The sequence below is a fragment of the Eumetopias jubatus genome, unplaced genomic scaffold (assembly GCF_037043125.1).
Source record: "Eumetopias jubatus isolate StellerSeaLion01/CBP00866 unplaced genomic scaffold, mEumJub1_p1.0 scaffold_4, whole genome shotgun sequence".
Classification (NCBI taxonomy): Eukaryota; Metazoa; Chordata; class Mammalia; order Carnivora; family Otariidae; genus Eumetopias; species Eumetopias jubatus.
The window spans coordinates 111,031,556-111,057,241 of record NW_028274810.1 but is presented as its reverse complement, the minus strand read 5'-3'; the positions used below and the strand labels follow the sequence as shown (position 1 = coordinate 111,057,241).

Below are 25,686 nucleotides of genomic sequence, written 5' to 3'. Positions count from 1 at the left end.
GCCTGCCGCCTCTCCCCGGGGGTTCCTGCACCACAGCCCTTGGGTTCAAACACATACACCATGCTCTGGAGAAGTCTGGCCCCAAGAAAAAGGGGGTGGTCACTGGAGGAAAGGGTCAACATTCTCTCTTGGGGTAGGAAGGGTCCATCTGGCTCCCCACTCTCTTCCTCCTTGTACCTGAAGGATTTCCACAGAAAGCGCCATGAGTCTACACCATATACTTAACTGAACCAGAAATGGACAGCTGAGGGCCACCCCACCCAGCAAGTACCCAACAGCCTCCCTGCGAGCCAGTGCTTTCTAGCTCTGCTCCTGGCTGCAGTCCAAAGGACCGGGGTCAGACCCAAGTCCTGTTCTATGTGCCGCAAGAGAGCTTCATATCCCCACACCAGTCCAAAAGACAGACAAGAATGTTCCAGACAATGCTGGTCTCACACCTCTGGCATCCAAGAGACGATGTTTAAACAAATCAGGCTTATCGAGCCAACCACGCGCCTCCTGGGGGACTCCCATTGCTGGCTCTGAGAGAGAAGCTTTATATCCAAACCACATTTTCAGAAAATAAAAGCATAAGGAATCAAGGTGAATGCATTGCTTTGCATCTCACACCTTCAAAGTTGCTCATGAGTCAAGAAGTAAACTTTTTCTGTCGAGGAAGGAAGAGTGACTCCTGTCCTCACTATAAATGACTTCTTTCTGTATTTTAACATGCAGTCCTTCTCAAAGTAAAAGCTGTTTGTAGTCAACTTGAATTGCAAAGGAGGTATTCAGGAAAACTAAAACACAGCGAGACTAATTACTTTGCATCTCAAACAGGGTATCAGCCCCCCACCAGGACCATAGGAAAAGAAGGTAGGAGAAAGTAGAGCCGCAGTGCAGCCCAAGGCCCGGCCAACACAGGTGCCAACCGTCCCTAAGTCCAGCGTCCGATGCGACAGAGCTAGAGCCGGAAAGGGGCTGAGTCCGGCGGGGAGGAGTGACAGTAAGGAGATGGCAGTCAGACATGTCCCCTTTCCTGGGCATCTTTTTCCTTGCCTGATCATATGGCCAACTTTTGTGAATCTTCTAAGGCCCAATTTAAACATCACACCTGTGAAGCCTTCCTGAACCGTGAACGGGAGAGTGGCCTCCCTCCACTTCTTATTTTCAGGAGCACTTAGCAAACTTGACCATGGTGAATCTATCTCCCTTCTGGACAGGAGCTCCTACAACAGGCAAAGTCCAGGTCGAGGGCGATTCTGATTGGCGGCTAGTCGTATAGGCCAAGCCTAGATCATGCGGCAGGTGTTGATAAATGTGTGGGAGTGAATTTGATAACTCAGTCCCAACAATATTAATGTTAATTAGAAGCAACACTCACTTAAGGAATCATGGACGCCACACTAAAGCCACCGAAATTCTTTTTTTAATTGAGGTATTATTTGTATACCATGAAATTCACTTGTTTTAAGTACGTAATTCGATCATTTTTAGTAAACTCACAAAGCAGTACAATGATCGCTGCTAGCTGCCCTGTTTTAAAACATTTCCATCGTCCAAACTGAGTATCTTTACAACATCCTTTTTGAAGCAATTAAAATGGGAATTTTTTAGCTTATGTTCTATGGCTATGCAAAAAGTAACCCAGGACACTATGTATAATATAACATCATCTCAATATGCAAACATGTATTTCAAAAAAGGAGGTGGATACACACTGGAAGGAAAAACCACAAAGCAGTAATAGCAATCATTTCTGGGGCTCCTGAGATGTATCTCCCTTTCTTCTCCATGCTTTCCTATAATGCTCTTTAAAAAAAAAAAAAAAAAATCTACTTTTTAAAAGATAAGAGTTAACTATTTTTCACAAAAAAATATGATTCCAAAGGCTAATCTCCCATTTTGTTCTGTTCATGGTAAGAAACACTTCAACTCTGTTCTACTTCCCTTTAAGCAAAGCATATAGTCTACTGGTTATCCTGAAGAAACGCTTTGCCCATATTTTGGTCCTAAGAATCACAGATTAACTCAGACTCTTGGTGCCACTAAAAATGTATGCTTAGAACGATTCTGAAGTGCCCTCTCTTGTGGGAAGGCAGATGCCTGCCCCCTACCTGGGCAGGGAAGTGCTGATCTGCAGTCTGGGCAGGGCAGGAATGACTTCCACCGTGGAGCCGCTGGTCTTCACTCCCGGGAGGTTATCCAGCAAACAGTCACTAAAGACGCCAAAGACCGTGGTATGGTAACCTAGGAAGCGAAATGAAGAGCTTCACAGCCCCTGGAAAGGCCTCCACACTCAGGCCCCCATCTGGAGGCCGCCCCCAGCAGGGAGGAGCATGGCCCCCCACCCCAGACCCGAGTTCCGTCAGCTGTCACCCACAGCTCGGCCCAAAGCCTTGGGTGCCCACAGAGACGGGTGGGGCCAGTCCCCACATTCCTACCTCACGGGGTCGCCTGGGTCCGAGTGAAAGCACATGTGAGTCTTCATCAACTAGAAATCTCTACACAACTTAGTACTAGGGTCTCAACACTTGGACAATTTGGCTTTTCAAATCTGCCTGTCTCTGAGGGAGTGATAGTTCGTGTTCCTTTGCAGGACATAATGGCGCTGAGTAAGTATCTGAAAAGTGATGCAAGGTCTTCAAAATCAAAATGAAAGCTCAAGAGCCAATTACTGTTATTATAACTGCTACGTGATCCGGCAAATCTGCCGTATTCGTACAAGCACTGTGATCTAAGATTAGCGAATTTGCCAAGCCAAAAAAAAAAAAAAAAAAAAAAAAAAACCTCCACTGGTTAGATAAGCACTTGAAATTATTTAAGCAAAGCTTTAATATGGCTTTTGTGAAATTTTGAGAGATAATTATTATAAACAATGTTCACTGTATAAGAAAAGTAAACAACGCCCGTGACTACATGCTCAGGGTGAGGACTTCTGTGCACGCACAGTAAATGGTTACAGGCATCAGAGGAGCAGCCGGTTAGTTCCGGGCGAGTCAGGCCCTAACGGCCCATCAGTGGCTCCTTCACCTTCTGCCAGTGGTAAAATGCTCTCGCAACGTAAAATCACCAATTCACAGCACCCACGCTTCCTTCCTTTTGAAATACGTTTCTTAAAAGACTTAATTTAACTTGCAAACATGTTCCTCCACTGAAGCCCACATCTGGCAACATGCCCCCTCCTATTTTTCTTTCCAGAAAATCTGACATAATGTGGTTTCACCTAAGCAACCTTTGTTCTCCATTTCTTAATTAAAATCAGTCATTTTCCTCTTCTTATGTATCGCTGAAGAAGACTGCAAAGAAATTCAAAACCTGATGACAAATTCTGTCATGTCTAATGACATTTCTGATAACACGAGGTCAGGTCTTTCCACTTCCTACAGAAGGTGTGCCAAAAATGCACGCGACTTGTCTGTACCAACTCAGAGCTCTGTCACTAAGACTCTGACTCCTCATCCAGTGGGTACCGGTTACTAATCAGGGGTCAATCCCATCAGTCTTAATTATTTCCTCTCTCATTTGTCTCCTTCACTCCACTTCCCACCACAGCTGTGACCCTAGCTTCCTGACTGCATCCCAGGATTATGCCAACAGCTACAGAGTTGGTCTGCCTACCCCCAGTCTTGCCCCCACCTCCAGCCCATACCCCACAGAGCAGCCTGGGGGTCCCTCCGCACTGCCTGTCTGACCGTCTCTCTCCTCTTAATGAGATGCAGCCCCTGGGAGAAAGCCAGCACCTCTTAGCTCTTCCGGGTCTGGCGTCTGTCTACCTTCCCAGCCTTGTCACTACCTGTCCCTCTGCCTGGGACCAGCTCCTTGGAGCCAGCCCCAGTTCCCAACACTCCATGGGTCTCTGGACCACTTGTTCTTTGTGCCTAGAACCACCCCCCCACTCCCCACGCCATTCACTCGGGTAATTCCTAGTTGGCCTTCAAAGCTCAGGGTCCCTGGGTAGGAGGAAGTCCTTCTCGACCCACTCTCCCCTTCTGGGTCACCTCTCCCCGACATTCCCACCAGTCGTGTGCTGGGCCCCTCTCAGCGCTTGCTGCCACACATCCTAACCCAGCATGACACCCCCCTCACCCACCACAGACACCAGCCTTTCCCAGAACTGTCTCTTCTTGCAGTCACCCAGTATCTACTACAGACCCAGCGCACGCTGGGGAATGGCAAGGCAGACAAGGCCAGCGAGCAACTGGCCTCGGCAGCAGAGCATTGCAGGAGAGCCGAGCAGGGCACCTGACCCAGCAGCGAGAAGCCGAGGGCAGTCTCTAAGACTAAGGGAAGTCTGAGCTAAGAACAGAGAGCAGCACGGGAGCCAGCCAAGCCCGGAAGTGCACCAACAGAAGGAAAAGCACAGGCAGAGCTCAGAAAGCCGGGCACGCTTCTGGAAGTGCAAGGAGCCTCTGAGAGGGGCAGGTACCTCGGGGAGGTGGGGGGGCCGAGGCACCGCAGGGCCAGATCACACAGGGGGCTCCACAGCCATGCTGAAGGAGTTGAGGCTTGATGGGGCAGGTGTGGACACGGGGCCAGGACTTCCGGTTAAGAGATGACACGGCCACACATGTCCTGCAGAAAGGCCACTTGGCAGCAGTAGGGAGAACGGACTCACTAACCACCAAGACGATGCTGAATGACGAGCCCTGTTGCTTATGTGACAAACCCTGTAAGAGGGTCCTGTTCTGCAGGCTCTGAGCGCCCGAGGACATGGATGGGAGCACCGAAGGGCTGGTCAGTAGCGTAGGGGCAGGTGTGGAGCTGGTGAGAGACGGCAGGGGTGAGCACACCTACGAAGGCCTGCTTTGGGTGTCTGGCAGGATGGTGACAACCTCACCGAGTTTGAAGATTCGGGCCACAGGACAAGGGCAGCTGGGGGGGGGGCGGGGGGGTACTCTCATTGGGACACCTTGCAGCGAAGCGCCCACAAGGCAGCCAAGGGGCTGGCTGGTTAGAGGCTGACTATGCAGGTTCAGGAAAGGGGTCTGGACGGAGCCACGGCCCTGGGAATCAGCAGCATAGGGATGGGCCCTGAAACCAGAAAAGTCACTGAGAGGCTGAGATTGCCTAGAGGTAGCCTGCTGTGGGGGGGAGGGGAGGGGCAGATGGGGGAAGGGGGAGGGAGAGGAGGGAAGGACAGAGCCTGGCCCTGAGAAATACCATGGGGGGGGGGGCGTGTAGAAGCGGCATCAGCAGGATGCTTCGTGCAAAGGAGAGCAGAGGGGGCGCCTCACAGAAACGGGAGGCGAGCGCCCACAAGGGCAGGTGGGCAGCGGTGCCCAAGGGGGCCGAGCAGCGGAGGCAGACAAGCCTGGGTTCGCTAGGGACTCGGAGACGGCGGTTCTGGCGGAGTGATAAGAACTAGCCGCAGGATGTAGAGGGTCAGACAACCAACGCAGAGGGGGACGATGGATTCTGCGCGCACACATGGACCTCTGAAGGGGGGTGGCCGAGAGGGGAGAGAAGGGTCGGCTCAAGCGAGAGGAAGCCAGGAAGTCAGCAGGACTGGACTGCACGGGGGAGCCTGTGGGCATGTCTGCAGTCCCGCTGGAAGAGGCCAGCAGAACAGGAACAAGAGGCCTGACACAGAGCAGGGCCCCTCCCACCGTATACACTGTGGGCCCCCTGTATCCCATGCACTCAAAGCCATTCCTTTCCACGCCACGGCTCCATTATCTCTCAGTCGGTGAGAACCAACACCAGGTGACCGGTGACAGGCCTCAGTGGGGCAGGACAGGGGTTCAGCTGTCCTGCTCGACCTGAAACCAGACAGCAAGTCTCCTTACCGTTCACAGTGATCGTTCCAGTCGTCTGTGGGACCCCAACAAGAGTCACTGGGTAAAGACCAGATTCAGCAGGAAGGGAGAGCGCCGCAGGGAGAGACTCGAACTCCACTCCGCTGGTGAGGAGCCCCTAGAGCGAGCAACAGTGGCATGAGAAGCACAGCCCAAACCCCCACCGCATCACCGGTTCCCCGGGGGCAGAGGACATCTGCTAACGGGCAAACCCCAGGACTGCCGGGAGGACAGCGATGTGTGGCTTCATAAAGGTCCACGAGAGCCACAGAGACGGCCAGAGCGTGCTTACCACAAAGAGCCCTGAAATGGAAAGCACAGTGGGTGTCTGAACAACTCCATCTTGATGTCAGCCCTCCTGGCTGTATTTTTCATACGTGCTTTTTGTTGCTTTACCAAATTGGAATGTAAATGTAAAGAAAAAATAAAATATGTAAACATAAAGAAAAAATAAAATATGGAAACATATCATCAATTAATATCCCTCAATGCATCTATGAATGATCAGTTCATTTCACTATGTGCCAGGCTATGCTCGACAGGGAACAAGACAGATCCTCTGGCTTCGAGGAGCTGCCCCATGATTGTAAACACTGCAGGCATGTCCACGCTCAGCACTTCTCCTCAACACTGTAACAGAGGTCCTACCCAGTGCAATAGGTAAGAAACAGAAATAAAGGCATGCAGACAGTTACTCAGAAAAAACAGAACTGTAACATAAAAACCCGATGGAATCAGCAATGGAACTTGAACTGGCAACTGCATTTAGCAAAGTCACAAAGTCAGCATAAAAAAAAAGCAAAGGTATTTCTATCATCTGGCAATAAACAAAAAATATTAGAAAATAAAATACAAAAACACCATTCACTAAGAGATCAAAAACGTCCACTGCGAGGGAACAAAGCAATGAATGATGTGTATGTAAGACAGCCCTGCAGAAATCTGCAGCCCACCGTGGAGACACAGAGCAGGGGCACGCACATATGAGGCCCCGGCTCCTTCCGGGGTTTGTCTTCTGCAGGGCTGCGACCTACGCAGCCCTGAACCTACTCCACATGCTACAGGACTGAGCAAGGAAGTCAGCACCATGGTGCTGGGACCTCAGTCCTCACACTGGGAAAGGACACAGGTGTGAAAAGGGCAAAGGCAAGAGAGGGCCCTGCGGAGATGGGCTAGACCTGGCAGCACCATGGTGAAGTCGGGCTGATCTAGTTTTGCATGTGTGTCCTGAACATGTGTGTGGGGGGGCACAGGTGTGTGTGCACGTATGCAGATTATGCATGTAGGTTTATATGTAATTACATGTCTACGTGTACACGCATGCATGCTCTTCCTAACTGTCTACAGAAAGCACCCAGAAGCAGGTGCTCTAGTGGTAATGAGCACACCTGAGCCACATTTTGAGCCAAAGCATGAAATGATCTACATGGAGGACAGAGGTAGTGGGCAACAGTGCAAGACAGAAAGCACGTAGATGGCTGCTGTCTCCAGGCAAAATGTACTGGCATTTTAGTTCTTCTTAAAATAGCAAAAGCAAATATGACCAACAGTTAACAGTCATTAAATGTGGACGGTGGATATTAGGAGCGCTTATTATTCCCTGTTAACATTTCACATGCTTGGAATATTTCATAATTTCATTTCTTAATGCTTGAAATATTTCATAATTTCATTTTTTAAATTCTGACCATGATTTGTGGGCTACCTTCTAGTAGTAATTTTTATTTTATTCATTGTTCTTCCTAACTCTTTATTAAAAAGCACATATTACTTTTAAACCAGATAAAAATGAAAGCTACTTTTTCTGAGAGAGAGAGAGAGAGAGAGAGTGCAGGGGTCGGGGGAGGCAGAGTGAGAGGAAGAATCTTAAGCAGGCTCCACACCCAACACAGAGCGCAAGGCAGGGTTCAATCTTTTTTTTTTTTTTTTTTAAGATTTTATTTATTTGACATAGAGAGAGCACAAGCAGGGGGAGCAGGAGGCAGAGGGAGAGGGAGAAGCAGGCTCTGCACTGAGCAGGGAGCCCAATGCGGAGCTCGATCCCAGGACCCTGATATCATGACCTGAGCTGAAGGCAGATGCTTAACAAACTGAGCCACCCAGGCGTCCCAAGCAGCAGGGTTTGACCTTACAACTCTGAGATCATGACCTGAACCGAAATCAAGAGTTGGGGGCTTAACCGACTGAGCCACCCAGGTGCCCCTGAAAGCTACTTTTTAAGACAAAAAAAAAGTGTCAGAAAGAGCAGCAAGCAACTGATACTTGAGGCACTTTGGGGGAAAAATCCTCTGAACAATTATTCCCTGTTCAAGCCAAGAGACAGAAAGTCATTAAGAGGTCTGACCTGAGAGCCAAACCCTAAAGCTGGCAGTTTCTTGCATGACAGGAGGAGGACAATACTCATCCCTGTTGGCTTCCTCTCTGAGTGACCTCAGGGCTGTAGGCTTGACATGCAGCTGAAATTCTCAGAGCTCTAAAGAATTTTGGAAACCTATGTCTCATGCTGAGAGCCTAATCATCATCCTAAATAACCACCAGTCTGCCTGGTGAACTCCTACTCATCCTTATCTTCTCAGCTGAGCCCTTGTCTCTCCCAGGGAACCTTCCCTGACTCTCCACGTGGGCTCTGGAGCACCTCATGTACCCCCAGCACTGACCATGACAGGGTCTAGGTCCCCCTAGTGCCCTGCCCACAGCATGATACGTGGCATGAGCGCTCATCAAGGTATCTTCACAAAAAGCCCACCCCTTACTCTGAACATGAGTCATAAAACTCTAAAAGAAAACATGAACTATCTCAAAACCAGCCTTTGCAAGTCTCTGAAAAAAAAATCACAAAGCAATACTGTATGCTAATATGTAATATCAGGTACTAACATATAGTACCAAGCAGAGCTACACAGCAACACATGGTACTAGGTAATAACCCATAGTTACCCAGCCGCGCTACATAATAATAAGCACAGAGGAGACTTGAGAAATGGGACCCTCATGGCAGGTGGGTGGCTCTGGCCCGGAGACATCAGAATTAGTCTGGAGAGCCAGTACACATCTCCTTCCCACTGACTATGGAATTAGGTGAGTGGCTCCAGTGGACAGCACTACAAAGTGAGCCTTTAATGCCCTACACAAACGTAGACACAGAACAGTGGATTTCAGACCTGAGAGAAAGCTCCCACTGGTGGTGCGGTAATTCACTCTCCTACTGTGCAGACCTTGTTCTTCCCTCAGGCCTTGACCATCTTATCATCCTGTAGCAATAAAGTAAGGCTGATACTCAGTAGCCAACAGAACATACACTTTGTAACCTGTGCTCCTCTCATGTAAATTTCAACATGATTATTTCAAATCTCACATCCAATCAACTACACGTGATGTGTGTTCAAATCAGAGGGGTCTGTTCACTGATTCAAACATTGAGCAAAGAGCACTAAAGACACAAGCATGACAAGACGTGGTCTTCCTTCACAGAAACCTTATAATCTTTGGCAAAACAAATATGAAAACAGACATATATCATAGGATATGTGCCTCAAATATTAGGTAAAAACTTAGTTTCATGGCAAGTTGTTGACTGGTGATACATACCATGTTTTCAACTCGGAGTTCAAATGGCATTGGGTTGTATACCATCAGCTGAACTTCACACACGTCTCCTTGAACCCACTGGAAATCTAGAAATGCACACACAAAATAATCTATGCATTAGTTGGTGTTTCTGCATATTTCACATGGTTTCAGATTACTCCTCTGGCAATTTACTTTCCCAGTGAAGCAGTGAGCATTATGATCATCTTTAGATGAAAATAAAGCTAGTGTAACTGTAGCCTTCTCTAAAAGGAAGTCATCACTGCCACTTGGATACTTTGTAATGGATGTTTCTCGCCATCTTAAGCTGGCTGAATTCATGCCGGTGTGTCAAATGCAACTTTACAGAACTGAAATCAACCCAGATAGCGCTGTTCCTGATAAGGACCCATAAGTCACACAGATCTTCACTGGTCCAGAGGCTGGTACTTAGGAAGATGGTGCAGCAGTCAACATTAAGTGGCACAGAGAATGACTCCCCTGTCTCCTCCTTAAGAATGTGAGAGAAGACGGTGGCGTCTCCTCCTGGGTCACTCCCAGGTCAGCTGTAGTCCAACACCTTTTGAAGGCAGAATTCGGAGAGGACCTCGAGACCCCTGGTCCTGGTGTACATGCCCTGTGTAACCCTCTCCCCGAGCGTGAATATGGTGATTGGATTATGTTCTATAACAAAGGTGAGGGGATTTTGTAAAAAGGTCCCCAATCACTTGGCTTTGAGTTAATCAATAGGAGATTGTCCTGGGAGTGGGCTGATCTAATCAGGTGGGCCCTTACGGGGCCCACATCCCTCCTTAGTGAAAAGATTCAAAGCATGAGTGGGTGTATGGAAGAGGCCATAGTAGCAAGGATTGGAGAGGGCCTCCATGAGCTGGGAGGGTCCTGGCTGACAGCCAGGAAGAGAGCAGGGGCCTCAGGGATACAACCACAGGAAGTGAATGAAGAACAACCTGAGGGAACCTGACCCAGATCCTTCCCTAGTCAAGCCTCCAGATGAGGACACAGCCCCACGTGACACCCAGATTTCAGCCTGTAGGACCCTGAGCAGTGGACCAAGCAAACACATGCTAGACTCCTGACCCACAGAAACGATGAGAAAATAAGCCTGTGTTGTTTTAAGTCGCTAAGCTTGTAGCGATTTGTTACAAAACAAGAGAAAAGTAAAGCAGTGCCCACGTCCACTTCCATGGCCCTCTACTTCCTTTAAGACACCCTGTTAGGCAAATCACAAGGAACTTCAAAATCAATTAACTTGCGTTGGGCATTGTCCAGTGTGAGGCACTTTCAAGCAGTTTATCTCATTACTCTTCATCACCACCTCGTGAGACAGGTATTATAATCCCCACTGTTAGAGGGTGGACACTCAAGGTCCAAACGAGTTAATACATGTGCCTGGGAATCACAGAGCTAGTAAGTGGGGCCATAGGGACTTAAGTCCAGCCTCCTCCCTCCTTCCTCCCACCCCTCCTCACGGGGCTTCCCAGACCCTCAGGCAGGAGAAACCCCCAGGGCAGGCTCACAGAAGCCATTCTCTAGAGCACACTGCACCTCGACCTGGCCCTTCAGCAGCATCTTTGAGCCCACACTGACTCCAGCAGCAGGCCCCAGCCCCTTCGCACAACCAAAGAAAATACCACTTGTTTTAACAGGTTGCTCTGCCTGGCAGCTAAGGAACTCTGTGTTTTCTCTGTCATGGTCCAAAAAATCAACATTTAAAAAATCATTTTCCTGGGGTTTTGAAAGGAACCACTTATACTTGCATCACCCTACTCTACTGAGGGTATATCTAAGATAAATCATTGATTACATCACTGATCACATGATTATTTTTGTCTGAAAGAAGACCATCTCCTCTCCAAGCCTCAGTGTGTCAGATCACACAGGGGAGGCCCTTCCTCGAGATTCTATCCCAGAAACCGTAGAAGAACAGCAGTGGGTGGCTGTTCAACACCTGCCCAGCATCAGGTCCTCCCCACGGGAGCCACACAGCACTCTTTCTACAACATTGGAGGGACCTGCCCAGTAGGAAGCACCTGTGATTTCTCGCTGCATCCCCAGCACCTAGGACAGTGCACACAACTGCTATTCAGAACCTTCTCTCCATAGCTGCCAGGTCCTTTAGGAATATTACCTCCCCTGACCCTCAGAAGAACCCTCTGCGTTAGTGTCTCTTGTCCTCTTACTGCACTCGGGCAAACGGGATCTTGTCTGAGGTGGCAAGTGGGAGGCGGCAGGGCCAGGCTGTAGCCCACTGCCTGTGCAGGCCACCTTGACCTCAACACTGACCTCGACCTCGGCACTGAGCCTGGCCATGTCACAAAGTCCTGGCACAAACGACAGAAAAGCCTTCACCCGCTGTGCTCGAGCTCAGGACCTACGTACACCACCATCACCTCTGCACAGAGCTGAACTGAGACAGTGGCAACGCTAGCAACAAGGAGACAGAAAGATGGGTAAATTATTCCAAGTTGGAGTGCTGACGGTCCCAGAAACCGCCCCCAAGGGTTTCTCCTTCTCAAACACTCCACGCCCCTACTGTGATGATAACTCCCCCAATTATACACAAAGATTCATTTATAGAGATTGGAATTTTAGGTTAAAGACGTGATTCTTCAAACCTCTAGGCAGGTCTTTGCTGATGAGAATACTGTGGAAAACATATTAGAAGCCACAGAATATAAATTACATTTTCCTACCTGCGGGTATTCAACAAATAACATGCATTTTGGCCGAGGCTTCTGTTATATTTCAGAAAAATCTTGCATCATCCACTGAATTTATCCTCAGCCCAGATGAACAGGGGCTTCTCACTGTGATGAGAAGCCATATTACAAAGAAAGAAATTCCTGAGCTTTGAGTCGAAACCTGGGCTGGAGACTGAGCTGTACACTTACTAGCTGTCTGACCAAGGGCAGGTCATTTATATTCAGCTCAGTCTTAATTTTCTCATTTGTCAATTGGGGATATAATGCCTGGAGGATCATGCAGTTACACAAATCACTGGATGATGTTTGTTTAAGCCCTCTGCAACAAGTGCAGGGCATTACTTTCATAAAAAGAAGCCTCAACAATTTAAGATTGGAGAGGAAAAACTAAAGAGGCAGGACTGGCTCTAGCGGGGTTGGGCGGGGGGGTTGGAGCTGTAGCCACACAGGCCCAGGCTTGGGCGGGGAGGGTTAATGTTCTGCTGTCACAGGCTCCAAAGTCTTCATAATTTCTGAAATTTCTGAAAAGGGGCACCACAAATCATGTAGCTGATCCTGAGAAGGAGTCTCAGACCTCCCATCTCCCAAACAACCTCCAGAAGTTTCTCTAAACAAAATGGGTGAAAGTTTCCTCAAAACATTCTTTAGGAGAGAAAGCTTATCGCCAACCCCAATGAGACCAGAAAGAACAGCCAGAAACTCCCAGACGGCCCAAAGGAGATAAGCTTCAACTTGATGTTGAGTCTAGGTCTGCCCAGAGAGTGATCTGCCCACCATCAAGAGCCAATAAGAGAGAGACTGGAACAGGACCCAAGTCTTCCGCCTCCAAAGAGGTCAAAGGAGGGTTCCCATCGGAAGACAGGCCCTGCTCACGGGAACGTCCACTGCAGCGGGTCCAGGAGCCCCCTGGCCCTCCCCGGTCTGCCAGGAGGCCCACCCAGCTACCCTGCTTCCAGTCCTCTCAAGCTTGTCCTCCAGAGCAGGGGCCCTGGGGGCAGGAGGGTGAGCCATATCAAAATCAACAGACTGAAATCAGAATGTCAAAGACAAATTTTCACCACAAATGCCTACTTGGTCAGGCCTCTCTCCCCTAACAACCAGGAGACACTTGCAGCTAGCTGGTCACTCATTCACGTTAATGAACATTTACTGGCTTTTACTCGCACCTTATCAGATGCTGGGCGCTGCTGGACCACGGAGATGGGGCCACCGCCACGGCCACCCCAGGCAAGGCTGCCACAGCTGCCATCACCAACCCGAGCAGAGCCACATCTCCCGGCACTGCAGCCATCAGCAGCGGGGGGGCCCCCAGGAGCAGATCCGCCTCTGCCTTCCTGCACCTTCACTCCAGGCAAGGGCCTCCGTGGCCGACCCAACAGCATCGGGAAATGTCGTTTTCAGGCTTTTAGCCCAAGCAGCACAGTGAGAACGGCAGGCGGGGTCAGAGGACCGAGGGGCAGTATCTGACCACTGGTAACCATCTGTGTGGACTGGTTTTTGTGCCCCTTACAACGCCTGACCCACAGCAGGGGGAACTCGTGCCCATACCATGGATGCAAGAGCACACAAGCAAAATCATTTCCCAGAACGCAGATGGAAAACATTCCAACACTGTCAGAGAAAGCTCAAAGTCTCATCGTTTTAAATATATAAAATATATTTAAAGTCAAGGAAAGGCAAGGTTCCACACCGCAGAAGAAACTATTTTTCTCCACTTCAGCCCATCTTTGCTTATTTAATGGCACTAATTAGAACTAGCCATTATTTTATTTATGGGTCCACTTACTTGTACTTACTACTTGAAAGTACTGCTGAATACTTCCCTCCAACTTCTACCTACATACATCTCACGACGGCAGAGACCATGACTCCCTTGTCGCCATTAGAACCACGGGGCCACGGAGAAACTCGAGGGGAGCTTACTGCCGGATAAAAGACTGAACCAATGGAGAGACACACGTGCGCACACACGCACAGACACATGCGCGTGCACACACACGCACAGACACACGCGCGTGCACACACGTGCGTGCGCACGCGCAGACACACACAAACGCTGTAGTGCAGTATGCTATACACTTGGGGCTCCTAATTTCAGAAACCTAACAGAACTTACAATCCGATGCTATTTTTCAAGGACATGTTCCCACATTTCTATTGCCTTCTTGATTTAAATAATGAACAAGCAGAGCCCCCTGAGCCACCCCTTGCTTCTCGAGAGACCACCTCACCATCAAGGGAGCCTCCGGGGCACCTTCCAAAGTCGGGGGTGTCCCCGCTCCCGCCGGACCAGCGCTTATTGTCCGTCCAAGCTCAGCAGGTAAGCCAGCAGGCCCTGCTGGTGACAGTCCTACAGTTTTAGACAACCTGACCTACATCTCATCCTGCCCTCTCACTCCTCGTGTGTTTCTGCCCCACCTGCTGCCTACACTGACCTGGAAACCCTGTGCAGAGCAGGGGCTGTGTGCTGTGTCTCACTCAGGCCCCTTCCGTGTGTGCTCTGCAGGCAGGAGAAAACCACCCTTGCTCCAAGAGCACTGAGCTGAACTACGACACCCTTGCCTAAGGCACCGTGTGAATGAGAGCCGCTGGCCGTTACAAGAGAGCAGCTTAGGGTCAGTTTAGTGCTCCTATGCCAGTCATGCCCTCTGTCCTAGGAGCAACCTCCTCACTTAGGAAATCCTTTGTTTTTAAGGTGTTCAAATAACTTACTAATTGTGAATAAAGTTTATTATGAGATGCTTCCAGATGCTAAGGATTTCTAGAGCTGGTATTCATGTAGGAATTCTTCACTGAGACCATGTGAGGTGCATAACGCTCACACTATCCCTCCGGCCTCGGGCCCCATGATGCCGGCCAATAAGCACGAAATGCACCATGAGCCAAGGCCTGCTCTGAGTTCTTGGGCAAGTCATTTGAACTCCCTGAATCTCAGTTTCCTCATCTGTAAAATGGGGTTCATAATACCCACCCATTCCTCCCCACATCTGTACAACAATCTTACAGCAGCTCTCGGTACGGCGGGGAGCAAATGGAGAGAGGGGAAACAGAAACATGAACGTGGACGTAGGTATTATGAAGAACACTGGGCCTCAAAGGCACAGAGTGTGCTGGGAGGAGCATCCTCTCCGGGGTGGTACAGGGACGAGCCTCGGCAGAGGGCACAGCCAGCACCAAGGCCGTTCTGTTCCAAGAACAGACCCGTGCGGCTGGGTCTGAGGAGCAGGGGGTAGGTAAGAGAGGCCGGAGAACAGAGAGGCAGGCCGAGGACTGCACGGCAGGCCAGGTCACGGAGGGCCGAGGTCCACGCTGTGGGGTGGGTGGTACCACCAGGGCACAAGGGCACCTATACCCTGGGAAGTAGGGCCTCCTGAACTAAGGCTGCCTTTTTGCTATATTCACGGTACAGGGATTACGAGTAGAAATGAAACAGAAGAAGAAAGCCCTGCACTTCAAAAGCAGAGAGCAAAAGCTTCTCAGGTCTTGTGCTGAAACTCCTCAGAGAGGATCAGCAAGTACCCACCAGGACAGGCCTCTTGACCCCTTCGCTTTGACACTGTGACACATAGGCTCATGTCTGGCAGTGATCAGCACCATTATCCAAAATGTCAGGGGCCCAAGGAAGAGGGAGCTGGCAAAGAGTGAGGCCCACTGCTGGGCCAGGCATTGGGAAGACTGAGAGGGTGGCTCACGAGCCCTGCGTCTGCCGTGAGGGAGGAGGGGAGCAGGCAGGGCTGGGACCCAGTGGGGAGCTTGGCACACAGAAAAGCGCATTAGAGATGCTCAAGAATGCATGCTGGCTCCTGCTCTACCCCGAAACATGGGTCCACCTGTCCCTGCTGAGCCCCCAGACCCCTCAGAATTGGCATCCTCAGCCCCCAGGCAAACAAAGCCAGGGCTGCAAGGGCCAAGAGAGAACGGCATGCACTGCCCCTATCCCCCAGGCAGGTCTGAGCTCAAGTCACCCTCTGATCTCGGATGATCCCGAAGTCACTCTGGGCTCCAACGATCCCTCTTCTGTTGTCTGCTTCAGCCCTGATAACAGAGGTCTTCTGGTTTCTAGAACTTCCGCAGACTCACCTTTGATGAAATCGATTTTAAAAAATCAGATCTAGGGCCAGAGTTCTGACAATGGCAGCAAACTGCATAAAGTGAGATGGAGCCCATGCAGACACGCATGAAGGAACCGGAATCTAGAAAAGCCGCTGGAGGCCAGGCGGCAGGGCACAGCCAGAAAGTCAGGAGGAACGCACCTACCTATTTTCTTGTTCCGCTCTTCTCCACGGTTGTGCGCAATAATTGGTGAGTAGATGAACGGGCTCTTGGTCGACACATTCTGACCCAGCAAGCTCTTCATTTTCTGTGGCCGGAGGCTGGCAGGAAGGTTCAACAGCTTCACATGCCTAGTGTTTCAAACGGAACAAAAAATACTTCAACTGCCTTGTTAGCTCGGTTTCGACGTAAATACTACCAAAACCCATGTGTCAGAAAAACAGGACATCCCAGAGCAGAGGGAAAAGCACTCCAGCTAGGCAGGAAGAGCAGGAGATCACCGCATGTGGTCACTCAGGGCCATCCTGGACAGCAGCCGCTCCCCCCCGCCGGCTCCAGCGGCCGCAAGGACCAGGCCGAAATCCGCATGGCACTGCCTGCCAGCTGTATGCCTGTGGGTGCCTTGCCTTCTTCCACCCTCGGGCTCCTGGTCTACAGAACGCACCCAGGGCCCTCCCTCACACACTGCTGCGAGGGGTCACGTCAGGGCTCGGGACCTACTGCTCAACAAGGCCAGTTCTCTTCTCCCTCCTGGCGGGCATGCCCCCAGCACACAGGAGAACAGGGAGGGCCAGAGGTTAATCGTGCCGTCTGCGTCATGAAGAGCAAGGCTGACCGCCCCCTCCAGCACAGCCTGTATTTACACTGCTCTCCCAGCCGCAGATGTGAACTCATCGCCCCTCACACTGGGATCGGGTAGCTCCCGTTTATTTGGGACTCGCCAATCTGCGCAGCCTGAGCACACCCAGGCCCCTGCTCACCACCTCATATGTATGGTCTCAACAAAACATCCCAACCACCCTCCTAGCTTGGCTTCTATTACTAACGCCTCCACATCATCGATCAGAAACTGACACCACAGAGACAAGAAGTTGTCCAAATTGCCGGACCGGAAGCCGGTGACAGCAGGAGAGACTACGCTCTTAAACCTGTGACCCCCCTCCCATGACCAGCGAGGCAAATAGGGTTAGGATCTGAAATGTTCTGAGGTGGGGAAATGGGGTGGCCTGGCAGTGACCCTGCCAGCACTCCTGCCCTGTGTGTGTGTGTAGCCTCCTCACAGGAACGTAAGGCCAGGGGGCAGTAAGGGAGTCATGCATGTCCTCCTAGGACCGAGCCCTTTGTTTGCTTTTCATTTTATTTTCCTTTCAGCTCCTTTAGGATGCCTTTTTTCAGGTTTTTTTTTAAGATTTTTTTTTTTTTAAGTAATCTCTACACCCAACGTGGGGCTCAAACTCACAACCCCAAGATCAAGAGTCACATGCTCCACCAACTGAGCAGCCAGGCGCCTCTTTTCATACATTTTTTTTTATCCATTCATCTGTTGACGGGCATTGGGTTGTTTCCAAGTCTTCGCCATCGTGAATGATGCTGTGATAAACACGCGGGGCAGACATCTCTTCGAGACCCTGTTTTCATTCCCTTCGGATACATACCCAAGAAGTAGGATTGCTGGATCATAGGGTAGCTCTATTGTTAATGTTCTGAGGAATCTCCACAGCGGCCGGACTGATCTGACTCCCACCAGCACTGCATGAAGTCCCCTTCCTCCTCCCCCCATCTTCCTGATGACAGTCACCATAACAGATGTGAGGTGGTAGCTCATCATGGTTTCCACGTGCACCTCCCTGATGGTGAGCGATGCGCAGCATCTTTATGGTACATATATACAACGGGATGTTACCCAACCTCAAGACAAAGCACTCTGAAGCAGTGCACCAGCCTCCAGCTCTCGTCCCCTCCTTGGACCGTCACTGACGGCCACACACATGACTCCGTCCATTTCCCACAATAATCCAAGGGAGCAGACCAAAGTCCTCGAAGCCAAGGACTGCATCTTGTATACCTGCTCTGACTCCCTTGTCTTTGCATGGACCCTTCCGCTAAGCTTTATTCATACAGGATCAGAATCACTTAAAATTTATCTGTTTCACTTTAGCTGTGAGCTCTCTAGGACAGGGGCACCCAGGCACCCAGTGCCTGGTACAATACTTTAATAGATACCTCAGTAAATATTGAATGAATAAACTCCCAAAAGTTGAATTTTTTATTTTTATTTTTTCAAAGATTTTATTTATTTGAGAGAGAGAGCATGTGCACAAGCAGGGGGAGCAGGAGAAGGGGAAGCAGGCTCCCCCCGACCCCGCTGAACAGGAAGCCCGACCTGGGGCTCGATCCCAGCTCCCTGGGATCATGAACCAAGCTGAAGACAGACGCTTAACCAACTGAGCCACCCAGGTGCCCCCCCCCCGGAATTTTTTTTTAAAGAGTTATTCATTTACCTGAGAGAGCAAGTGCACTCGGGGGGGGGGGGGGCAGAGGGAGAAGAGAATCCCAAACAGACTCCCTGCTGAGCACAGACCTTGACTCGATCTCACAACCCTGAGATTATGACCCAGGCCAAAATCAAGAGCTGGACGCTCAACCAACTGAGCCATCCAGGCACCTCCAAGAGTTGAATTTCTAACTCAGCTTCCAAATCGTTCAAAATTACAAACTCAAGCCCAAGCAGTTTATTACTAACAGTTGCATACCCTAGCCATTTGTAAGCACGCAAAAAATACCTGTGCACTGCATGGGGACTAAGATGAGCAAACTGTAAAGCTGGCCGAGACAGCACGCCCGGTGTGGGTCTCATGTCCACGCACACCCAGTCCAGAGGCGTTCCCCTGCAGGTAATTCTCAGTCTGCCCGAGAAGCAAATTTAGGTGGTGTGCAGACCCTGACTACCATCTGAAGGACCGACCCACTCTACAACTGGCACAGACTACTTCATCTCCCTGCACCTCGATCTTTCCACCCATAAAACAGGAGAAACACCAGCTACCTGATAATGCTGTGGGGGAAGAGGGCACCCCCTTTCCCTAGTCCCATGCTGCCATGGGAAGGGTGTCCTCACCTCACCGGGCCCCTCCCTCACTCCTCTTAAGGGAGGGGGCCAATCTGGAAGGAGAACCAGGGTGTGCAATGCTCAACCCCTTCTCGTGGGGCCCGCCTGCCCGCAGGGGTGCACTCTCTGTCGTGCTGTCCACGCAGAATGAAAGGGGTCTGGCCCTCCCAAAGAGGCACAGAGTCCCACCCAGCTCTGCTAGACACTGGGGTAACGTCATCTGGCCAGACCTGAGCCATGCTGTTCACCGGATCTTCCATCTGTCTGAGACAGGCCTTTGTTCCTATTGATTCCAAACTCAGGCAAAGAAGGAGGAGTATCTGAAGTGGTATATTCAAACTGTAGCAGGCTACTTTGAGGACGAAGCAAGCTAAGATACATAAGCACATAATAGGTGCTTTAGTGCCTCACACAGAGCAGGCTGCAAAAGCGTTTCTCTTCCCCTCCTTAAACCAACACTTGTTTACAAACAGACAGCAAAGCCCCTGGGGCAAAGACTCTAACTCTGGACTTGTATAAAGAAATGAAGTTTTGGTCCCAACCCTGCTACAAGCAGGCTATTGAGCCTTGGACCAGGCACAGTCTATCTGAGCCTTAAGAGTTTATTCATGTGTAAAATGAGTCTGTTTTCTTGGAACACAAATAGGTTTCTATGATATGCCACGGTCACTACCTAAAAATGAGATGTCATCTGTGTTTCTACTGGATTCATCTATACCAGCATAGAAATTCCAGATCACATCAAAGGCTCTTAAAACATGCAAAGGAATTCTAAGGACATGGTTAGCCAGAAAAGTAACCCAACAGTGGCCACAGGGTTCATGCATAACTCGAAACTTAGCATCAAATATCTTCTTATAAAGTGTATCCTATGGGAAAAACAATCACTCAAGGCACTTGACCTACAGGACACATAGCTCCTTTAGCATGAATCCCTGCAGAACCAGTAAGACCACATTTAGTCTATGAAGCTGCCAACAGGGAAGCAGAGTTCCAGGGGTCAAGTGTCCAAAGCAGGGCTTGTAAGTAGAGATTCCATCTGAAAACTGCCCCACGTCAAAGGCCGGCTGTGCTCAGCTCATTGTGGCTGACGGGGACCGAGTGGGGCCCTGCAGGGGACTGGCTGGGATCCTGACCCGACACACACGGACGACGGGAGTGTTGGGGAAAGCGGCTTACCTTCCCTCACTTGGTTTTGAATCCATCTACCTTCTCCACAGCAGAAGCATATCTAAGAGCCCACCGCGTATCTCTGCACAGATGGGCAGTGACTCAAATGGCCACATGTGCCCCACACTGGGCCGGGCGCGACGGACATGGCTGGAAAGAGCGCACACACCACCAGGTCAGTGAGTGCCCCACTCTCACTCCTGACTGGACCACATGCTTCTCACGATCCCCATGAAGCTCTAGTGTGAGCTCCGTCAGGGAGGTTGCAGGCATGGCAATCACACAAGTGTGAGGGAAGATTCCGGACAACATTGCACCTGATGAGGTCGTGGGAGCCCCACCTGGACTGGGATCTGGGAGGCCGACTGTCCTGTTTCATCAACCAAGAAAACCGCCCCAACTATCATGGGCTTCTAAGCCCTTTTTTGAATAAATATGTGTAATCCTGTCTCAAATAATATAATTAACTTAAAAGTTTTAGGGGTGCTTCGCTGGCTTAATCGGTACAGCATGCAACTCTTGATCTCGCAGTTGTGAGTTTGAGCCCCACGTTGTGTGTAGAGATCACGTAAAAATAAAATCTTTGGGGCACCTGGGTGGCTCAGTCGGTTGAGCATCCAGCTCTTGGTTTTGGCTCAGGTCGTGATCTCAGGGTCCTGCGTCAGCTCCGTGCTCAACAGGGTGACTGCTTGAGGACTCTCTCTCTCCCTCTCCCTCTGCCCCTCCCCCTGCTTGTGCACATATGGGCTCCCTCTCTAAAAATAAATAACTAAATCATTAAGTTTTAAAAGCACCAAAGCCACTCAAAAGCCACTCAAAGGTCATTCTGACTGAAGGGTTTGGTCCTTATCAATTAAAATACCCTAACTCCAGAGCTCTTTGCCAGACTGAAGGAGCTCAGTGTTAGCTCATCAAAAAACAACCAGCGAACGCCCTCCAGCCCGCCTCCAGTCCACCCCTCCAGAAAGCCCCACTGGTTCACTGTAAATGGCATTTTAGCTCTACTACCATTTCTTCTTTAAGAATTCACAACTTGCTATATGTGAACAGTCTCCATGACTGTTACTTGCTTTTGTGTACATTACCATTTTATGGAGAGTTCTAGAAGGAATATAAGAGGGCTTCTAGTTTTAATGGGACTTCTATGTGCTTGCTCTGGCCAGCAGGAACTAGGTATGGGTTTGGCAGCCTCCTGCTTGACCATCTGGTGTGAATCTGGCCCTTGCTTGACCAGGACTGAAGCCCCAGAGTTCACCACTGGGCCAAGCACATCTCAGGCACTCAATAAATATTTGACTCATTGAATTCTAGAACAGAATTACAGCAGGGATATATTTTGCCCCCCCCCCTTTTTTTGTTAAGTTGCATCATCATTACTTTAAACCATTTCTGGATGAGCCCAGGTCATGCTCCCACGCCCACAGAGCAGGTAGGTGTCTTCCTGTAAGCCGATGAGATGGTTTGTTCAAAACTAGGAAAGTCCTCAACAGGAGCAATGGCTCCAGTCACTTCTTGTAAAGCCACAGCCGTACCCAGGAGGCGTCACCAACATCAAAGTAGCTTGTGTCTGACAATTCTGCACAGCAGGTCTGGTCACTTACGCATGGCTGTGGGCATTTTCCCACCAACTCATCCTGTGACGCATATCAGAAGCATAGTCCTCAGATGTACCTATTGCTGAGCTCTTTCTTCAATGCCTGGTTGGGATGTTTTCTTAATTAAACTGCTAACGTCCCTGTTTCCAGGCACAGGTCCTTGGAGCACTGTCCTCGCCTGCAGTGCTGCATCGGCCCTCCGCGGACGGGCACAAGGAAGGCTGAGTTTGTAGGAGGGCGGCAACGCCACACGCTAACCACAGCGCACAGACTCTCCGAGGGCCCGCCACGCTCCGAGTACTGACCAGCAGTCACGTGGGTCTGCCAGCTTCCAGGGGCATCCCAGAACACCCTCCACCTCTGTTTGCTTTTGCACACGACAATGCAGCTCGGAGTTCTCTGCTGCCTAACTCCCGTCGAGAGCTCACTCCTGAGAAATCACACTCATGCCTGATGGACATGCAGACCACCCACAACGTGAGACATTCCCCGCTGTACGGCTGGGACTATCCAGGCCATCGGAGTGCTCGTCTGGGTCAGCCCAGGCTGCTATGACAGAACACCAAAGATGGGGGCCTTGAACAGCAAACATTTCCTTCTCGCAGCTCCGGAGGCTGGAGGTCCAAGATCGGGGCTCCTGCACACTTGGGTCCTTGGTGAGGGCCCTCCTCCTCGTTCACAGGCAGTGCCCTCTCACTGTGACCTCCCCTGAAGGAGAGAAAGAGCTCTGGCCCCTTTATCCACAGCCAACCTGCAGCCGAGGTAATTTGCAATGTATACGGAAGCTGTACCCATTTCTATCCGGTGGCGTTAGGAAAACGCCAATGGAGGAGTCAATCCTTCAACTAAATCTTGAAAGATGACTAAGTAACAATAGGCAGAGTCAGGGCAGCAGAGACATTTCAAGCAGAAGATGAAGCCAGAACAAAGGAATAAAACTCCGTCACACACTTTGGGACTCCAAGTGCTTCTGCAAGGTGTGTGGCACTGGCAGGACCAGAGGAAGAGGAGCTCACATTAAATCCGAGACAGAGCAGGCCACGGGCAGCCTTGTAAGCCGTGCAAGGCAAGCACGTGGGGTTCTGTTCTATGAGCAACAGGGAGCAGAGCGGACGGTGAGATACACCGATTTTCCAAATCTTCCAAAGGCATTTCCTTACGCTTTGCCAGTGGTGCTAATGCTACCGTGGGGTAAAAATCCCATCCACGAGGCTTCCTATACCTGATCACATGCAGTTTATAGTTCTAGTTTTTAATGAGACCAGGCATGAGTGATGCAATCAGTGAGTCACTGGGACAAAAAAGGCTTATTTCTGTAGCTGAAAGTCTCCAAGAACCTTAAGAACATGTTTACACAAGGTGGCTAGTACATAAAACCAGTTTTTCTTAAACAGTCCAATACAGGCCACACAGAACCTGACAGTGAAAGAGATACAATGCCAAAAAACTGGTCACCGAAAATTTAATAGTATTTGCCAAAAAGTTAGACTATTATGCTTCCACCCAATCTGTTGTTATGTTTCTAGGCAGCTAAGGGATTAAAATGTTAACATCACAGTATTTTTTCAATCAGTGCACTGTTTGAAAATTTAGGTGTACTGGGGCACCTGGGTCGCTCAGTAGGTTAAGCCTCTGACTCTTGTCTTCAGCTCAGGTCATGATCTCACAGTGGAATCGAGCCCCGACTCGGGCTCCGGGCTGGACGTGGAATCTGCTTGGGATTCTCTCTCTCCCTCTGCCCCTCCCCACTCTGCTTGCACACACGTGCTCTCCCTCTCTCTCTAAATAATAACAACCACAATAATAATAATAATGAAAATGCAGGTATAAAATATCTCCAAGAGAAAACTGAGATTTATGGAGTGCTCAGGATGTACCAGCCACTGTGTTCCATGCTTTTATATGCATCAGCTCAGCTAAAACAAAACCAATAGCCCCATGAGGAACAATTTTTAAGCCCATTTCAAAGATTAGGAAACTGAGGCTCACAGAGCCCAGGCCACACGCTAGTGAAGAATAAACCCAAAGTTTCTAACTTCCATCCAGGGCTGCGTCCGTGACACAGCCTGTCCCCTTCTGGTGTCTCTGGGTGGAGAACAGGCACTTTTCCTCCTCAGTCCCAATAACCTGCCTGGACCAACCCACCCAGCTCCACTGACAAAAGTCCTGACAGCTTGGGGATCCAGATGCAGCATCAAAATCCTAGAATGTTCTGTTAGGTTCAGGATGTTCTATTATGCAAGGCTGCCTAAACTTAAGAATCATCCAGGTCATGATGAAGATGAAAAATTATTAAGAAAGGCTTTTCTAGATTTTAATTAAAAAAAATACGTACCATACACTTAATCCCAAATCAAATACATTCTACCTGAAGACTTAAACACAGAAAGGCCCGGCAAGGACCCTGACTTCCTGAGTTTGGATGAGCCACGAGGAAGCAGAGTGCAAAACAAAACTACAGCACCCTTCCTCAGGGGCCCTCCACGCCGGGGGCTGCAGGTCTGCTCTGAGAAATTCCAAGTAGTAGCAAGAGCACCTCTTCAGACCACGGCCTAGGCTTTGGGATGGGGCAGCTTGCCAACTGTGCCTGATAAACTACTCCATGCATGCCCATCAGGACATCTTAAAATTCAAGGGTAGCCTGCTAGGGACTTATGTGCATAGTGACCCTTTCTGTCCCACCTTTCAGGGGGCACACAATCCTCACCTTGGCAACAAAACCATTTCATGTGGCAGTGCTACACCAGCCTCCAGGAAAAGGCAAGGAGAAAGCAAACTCGCAGTTATCAAGCACGGCACCACAGACTTTGACATGTTCTTTTCCTAATAACCTAATGCCGTGGGTTTTAAAACTTCTTAAGCAAACGGATGCCCAGGGGGGTTAAGCGACTTGTTCAGTAACTCTGTAGGCCCTCCCAGCCGTATTGCAATGCTGAGCGAAATCTGGGAGAAAAAGCCGAGCTGGGAGTGCTTCAGAGATGGTCACATCTTCATCACATGGTATCCTACAGTCACAGCACTTCTATGAATGGCAAAATGTCAAAATTCCACTGCTTCTTTTCAGTCTTCAAACAAATCTTTCAGAAATTCTAAAATCATTCCATGAGATTAGCTCATAAACCCTTTTTAAGTATGCACTTTGCATGTGCCAAAGGGCCCTCAGTCTCTCCAGCCCTGCGAGCTGTGCAGAGGGACTGGACACAGTGGCAGATACTGGGAGAGAGGTAAGCAGCAGGTGCTCTGGGAATCCAAGGACTCTTCTACCCAAGAGCAGATGGTGGACAGCAGGAGGAAGTATCAGGAAAAGCTTCCTAAAAATGGGGTCTGTAATGAATCTGAAAGCATGAGCGTGCACAGATTACAACGGAGAGGAGGAAGCATGACTCCCAGAGCGGGCAGAGCCTTAGCAAAGGCACCACAGAATATACGAGCAGCTATGCCCACTCCTGGGCTGTAGGGGCCTATGGTCTAAGAATGCGGGCAACCACTGGAAGCTTGTAAGTAGAAGAGGCAAGGTCAGGCTCAGGGCATCACAGCAGAGGTCATGACGTGGGCTCTGGAACCAGGCACACCAGGGTTTGCACCCGGCTCTGCCTTTTGACAGGCACATGACCACGGCAGGGCCAAGATACCCCTGGCCCGATGCTCTCCTCTACACAACACTTACACTCCCTGGTGCTGCTGTGGAGCCTTAA

At 50.0% G+C, this 25,686-nt stretch overlaps 1 protein-coding gene across 4 annotated transcripts in view; it reads right to left on the bottom strand.

The window, feature by feature from the left end:
* The window catches only part of TRAPPC9 (trafficking protein particle complex subunit 9), a 541,110-nt gene that overhangs the window by 414,376 nt on the left and 101,048 nt on the right, over positions 1–25,686 (bottom strand). For all 4 annotated transcript variants that reach the window (XM_088022741.1, XM_088022742.1, XM_088022743.1 and 1 more), the window contains 4 exons: positions 16,322–16,467; positions 9,363–9,448; positions 5,766–5,892; positions 2,094–2,226 (listed from right to left, as the gene is read on the bottom strand). In XM_088022741.1, the coding sequence (XP_087878867.1) occupies positions 2,094–2,226; positions 5,766–5,892; positions 9,363–9,448; positions 16,322–16,467 (492 nt within the window). The remainder of the gene's footprint in view (positions 1–2,093; positions 2,227–5,765; positions 5,893–9,362; positions 9,449–16,321; positions 16,468–25,686) is intronic.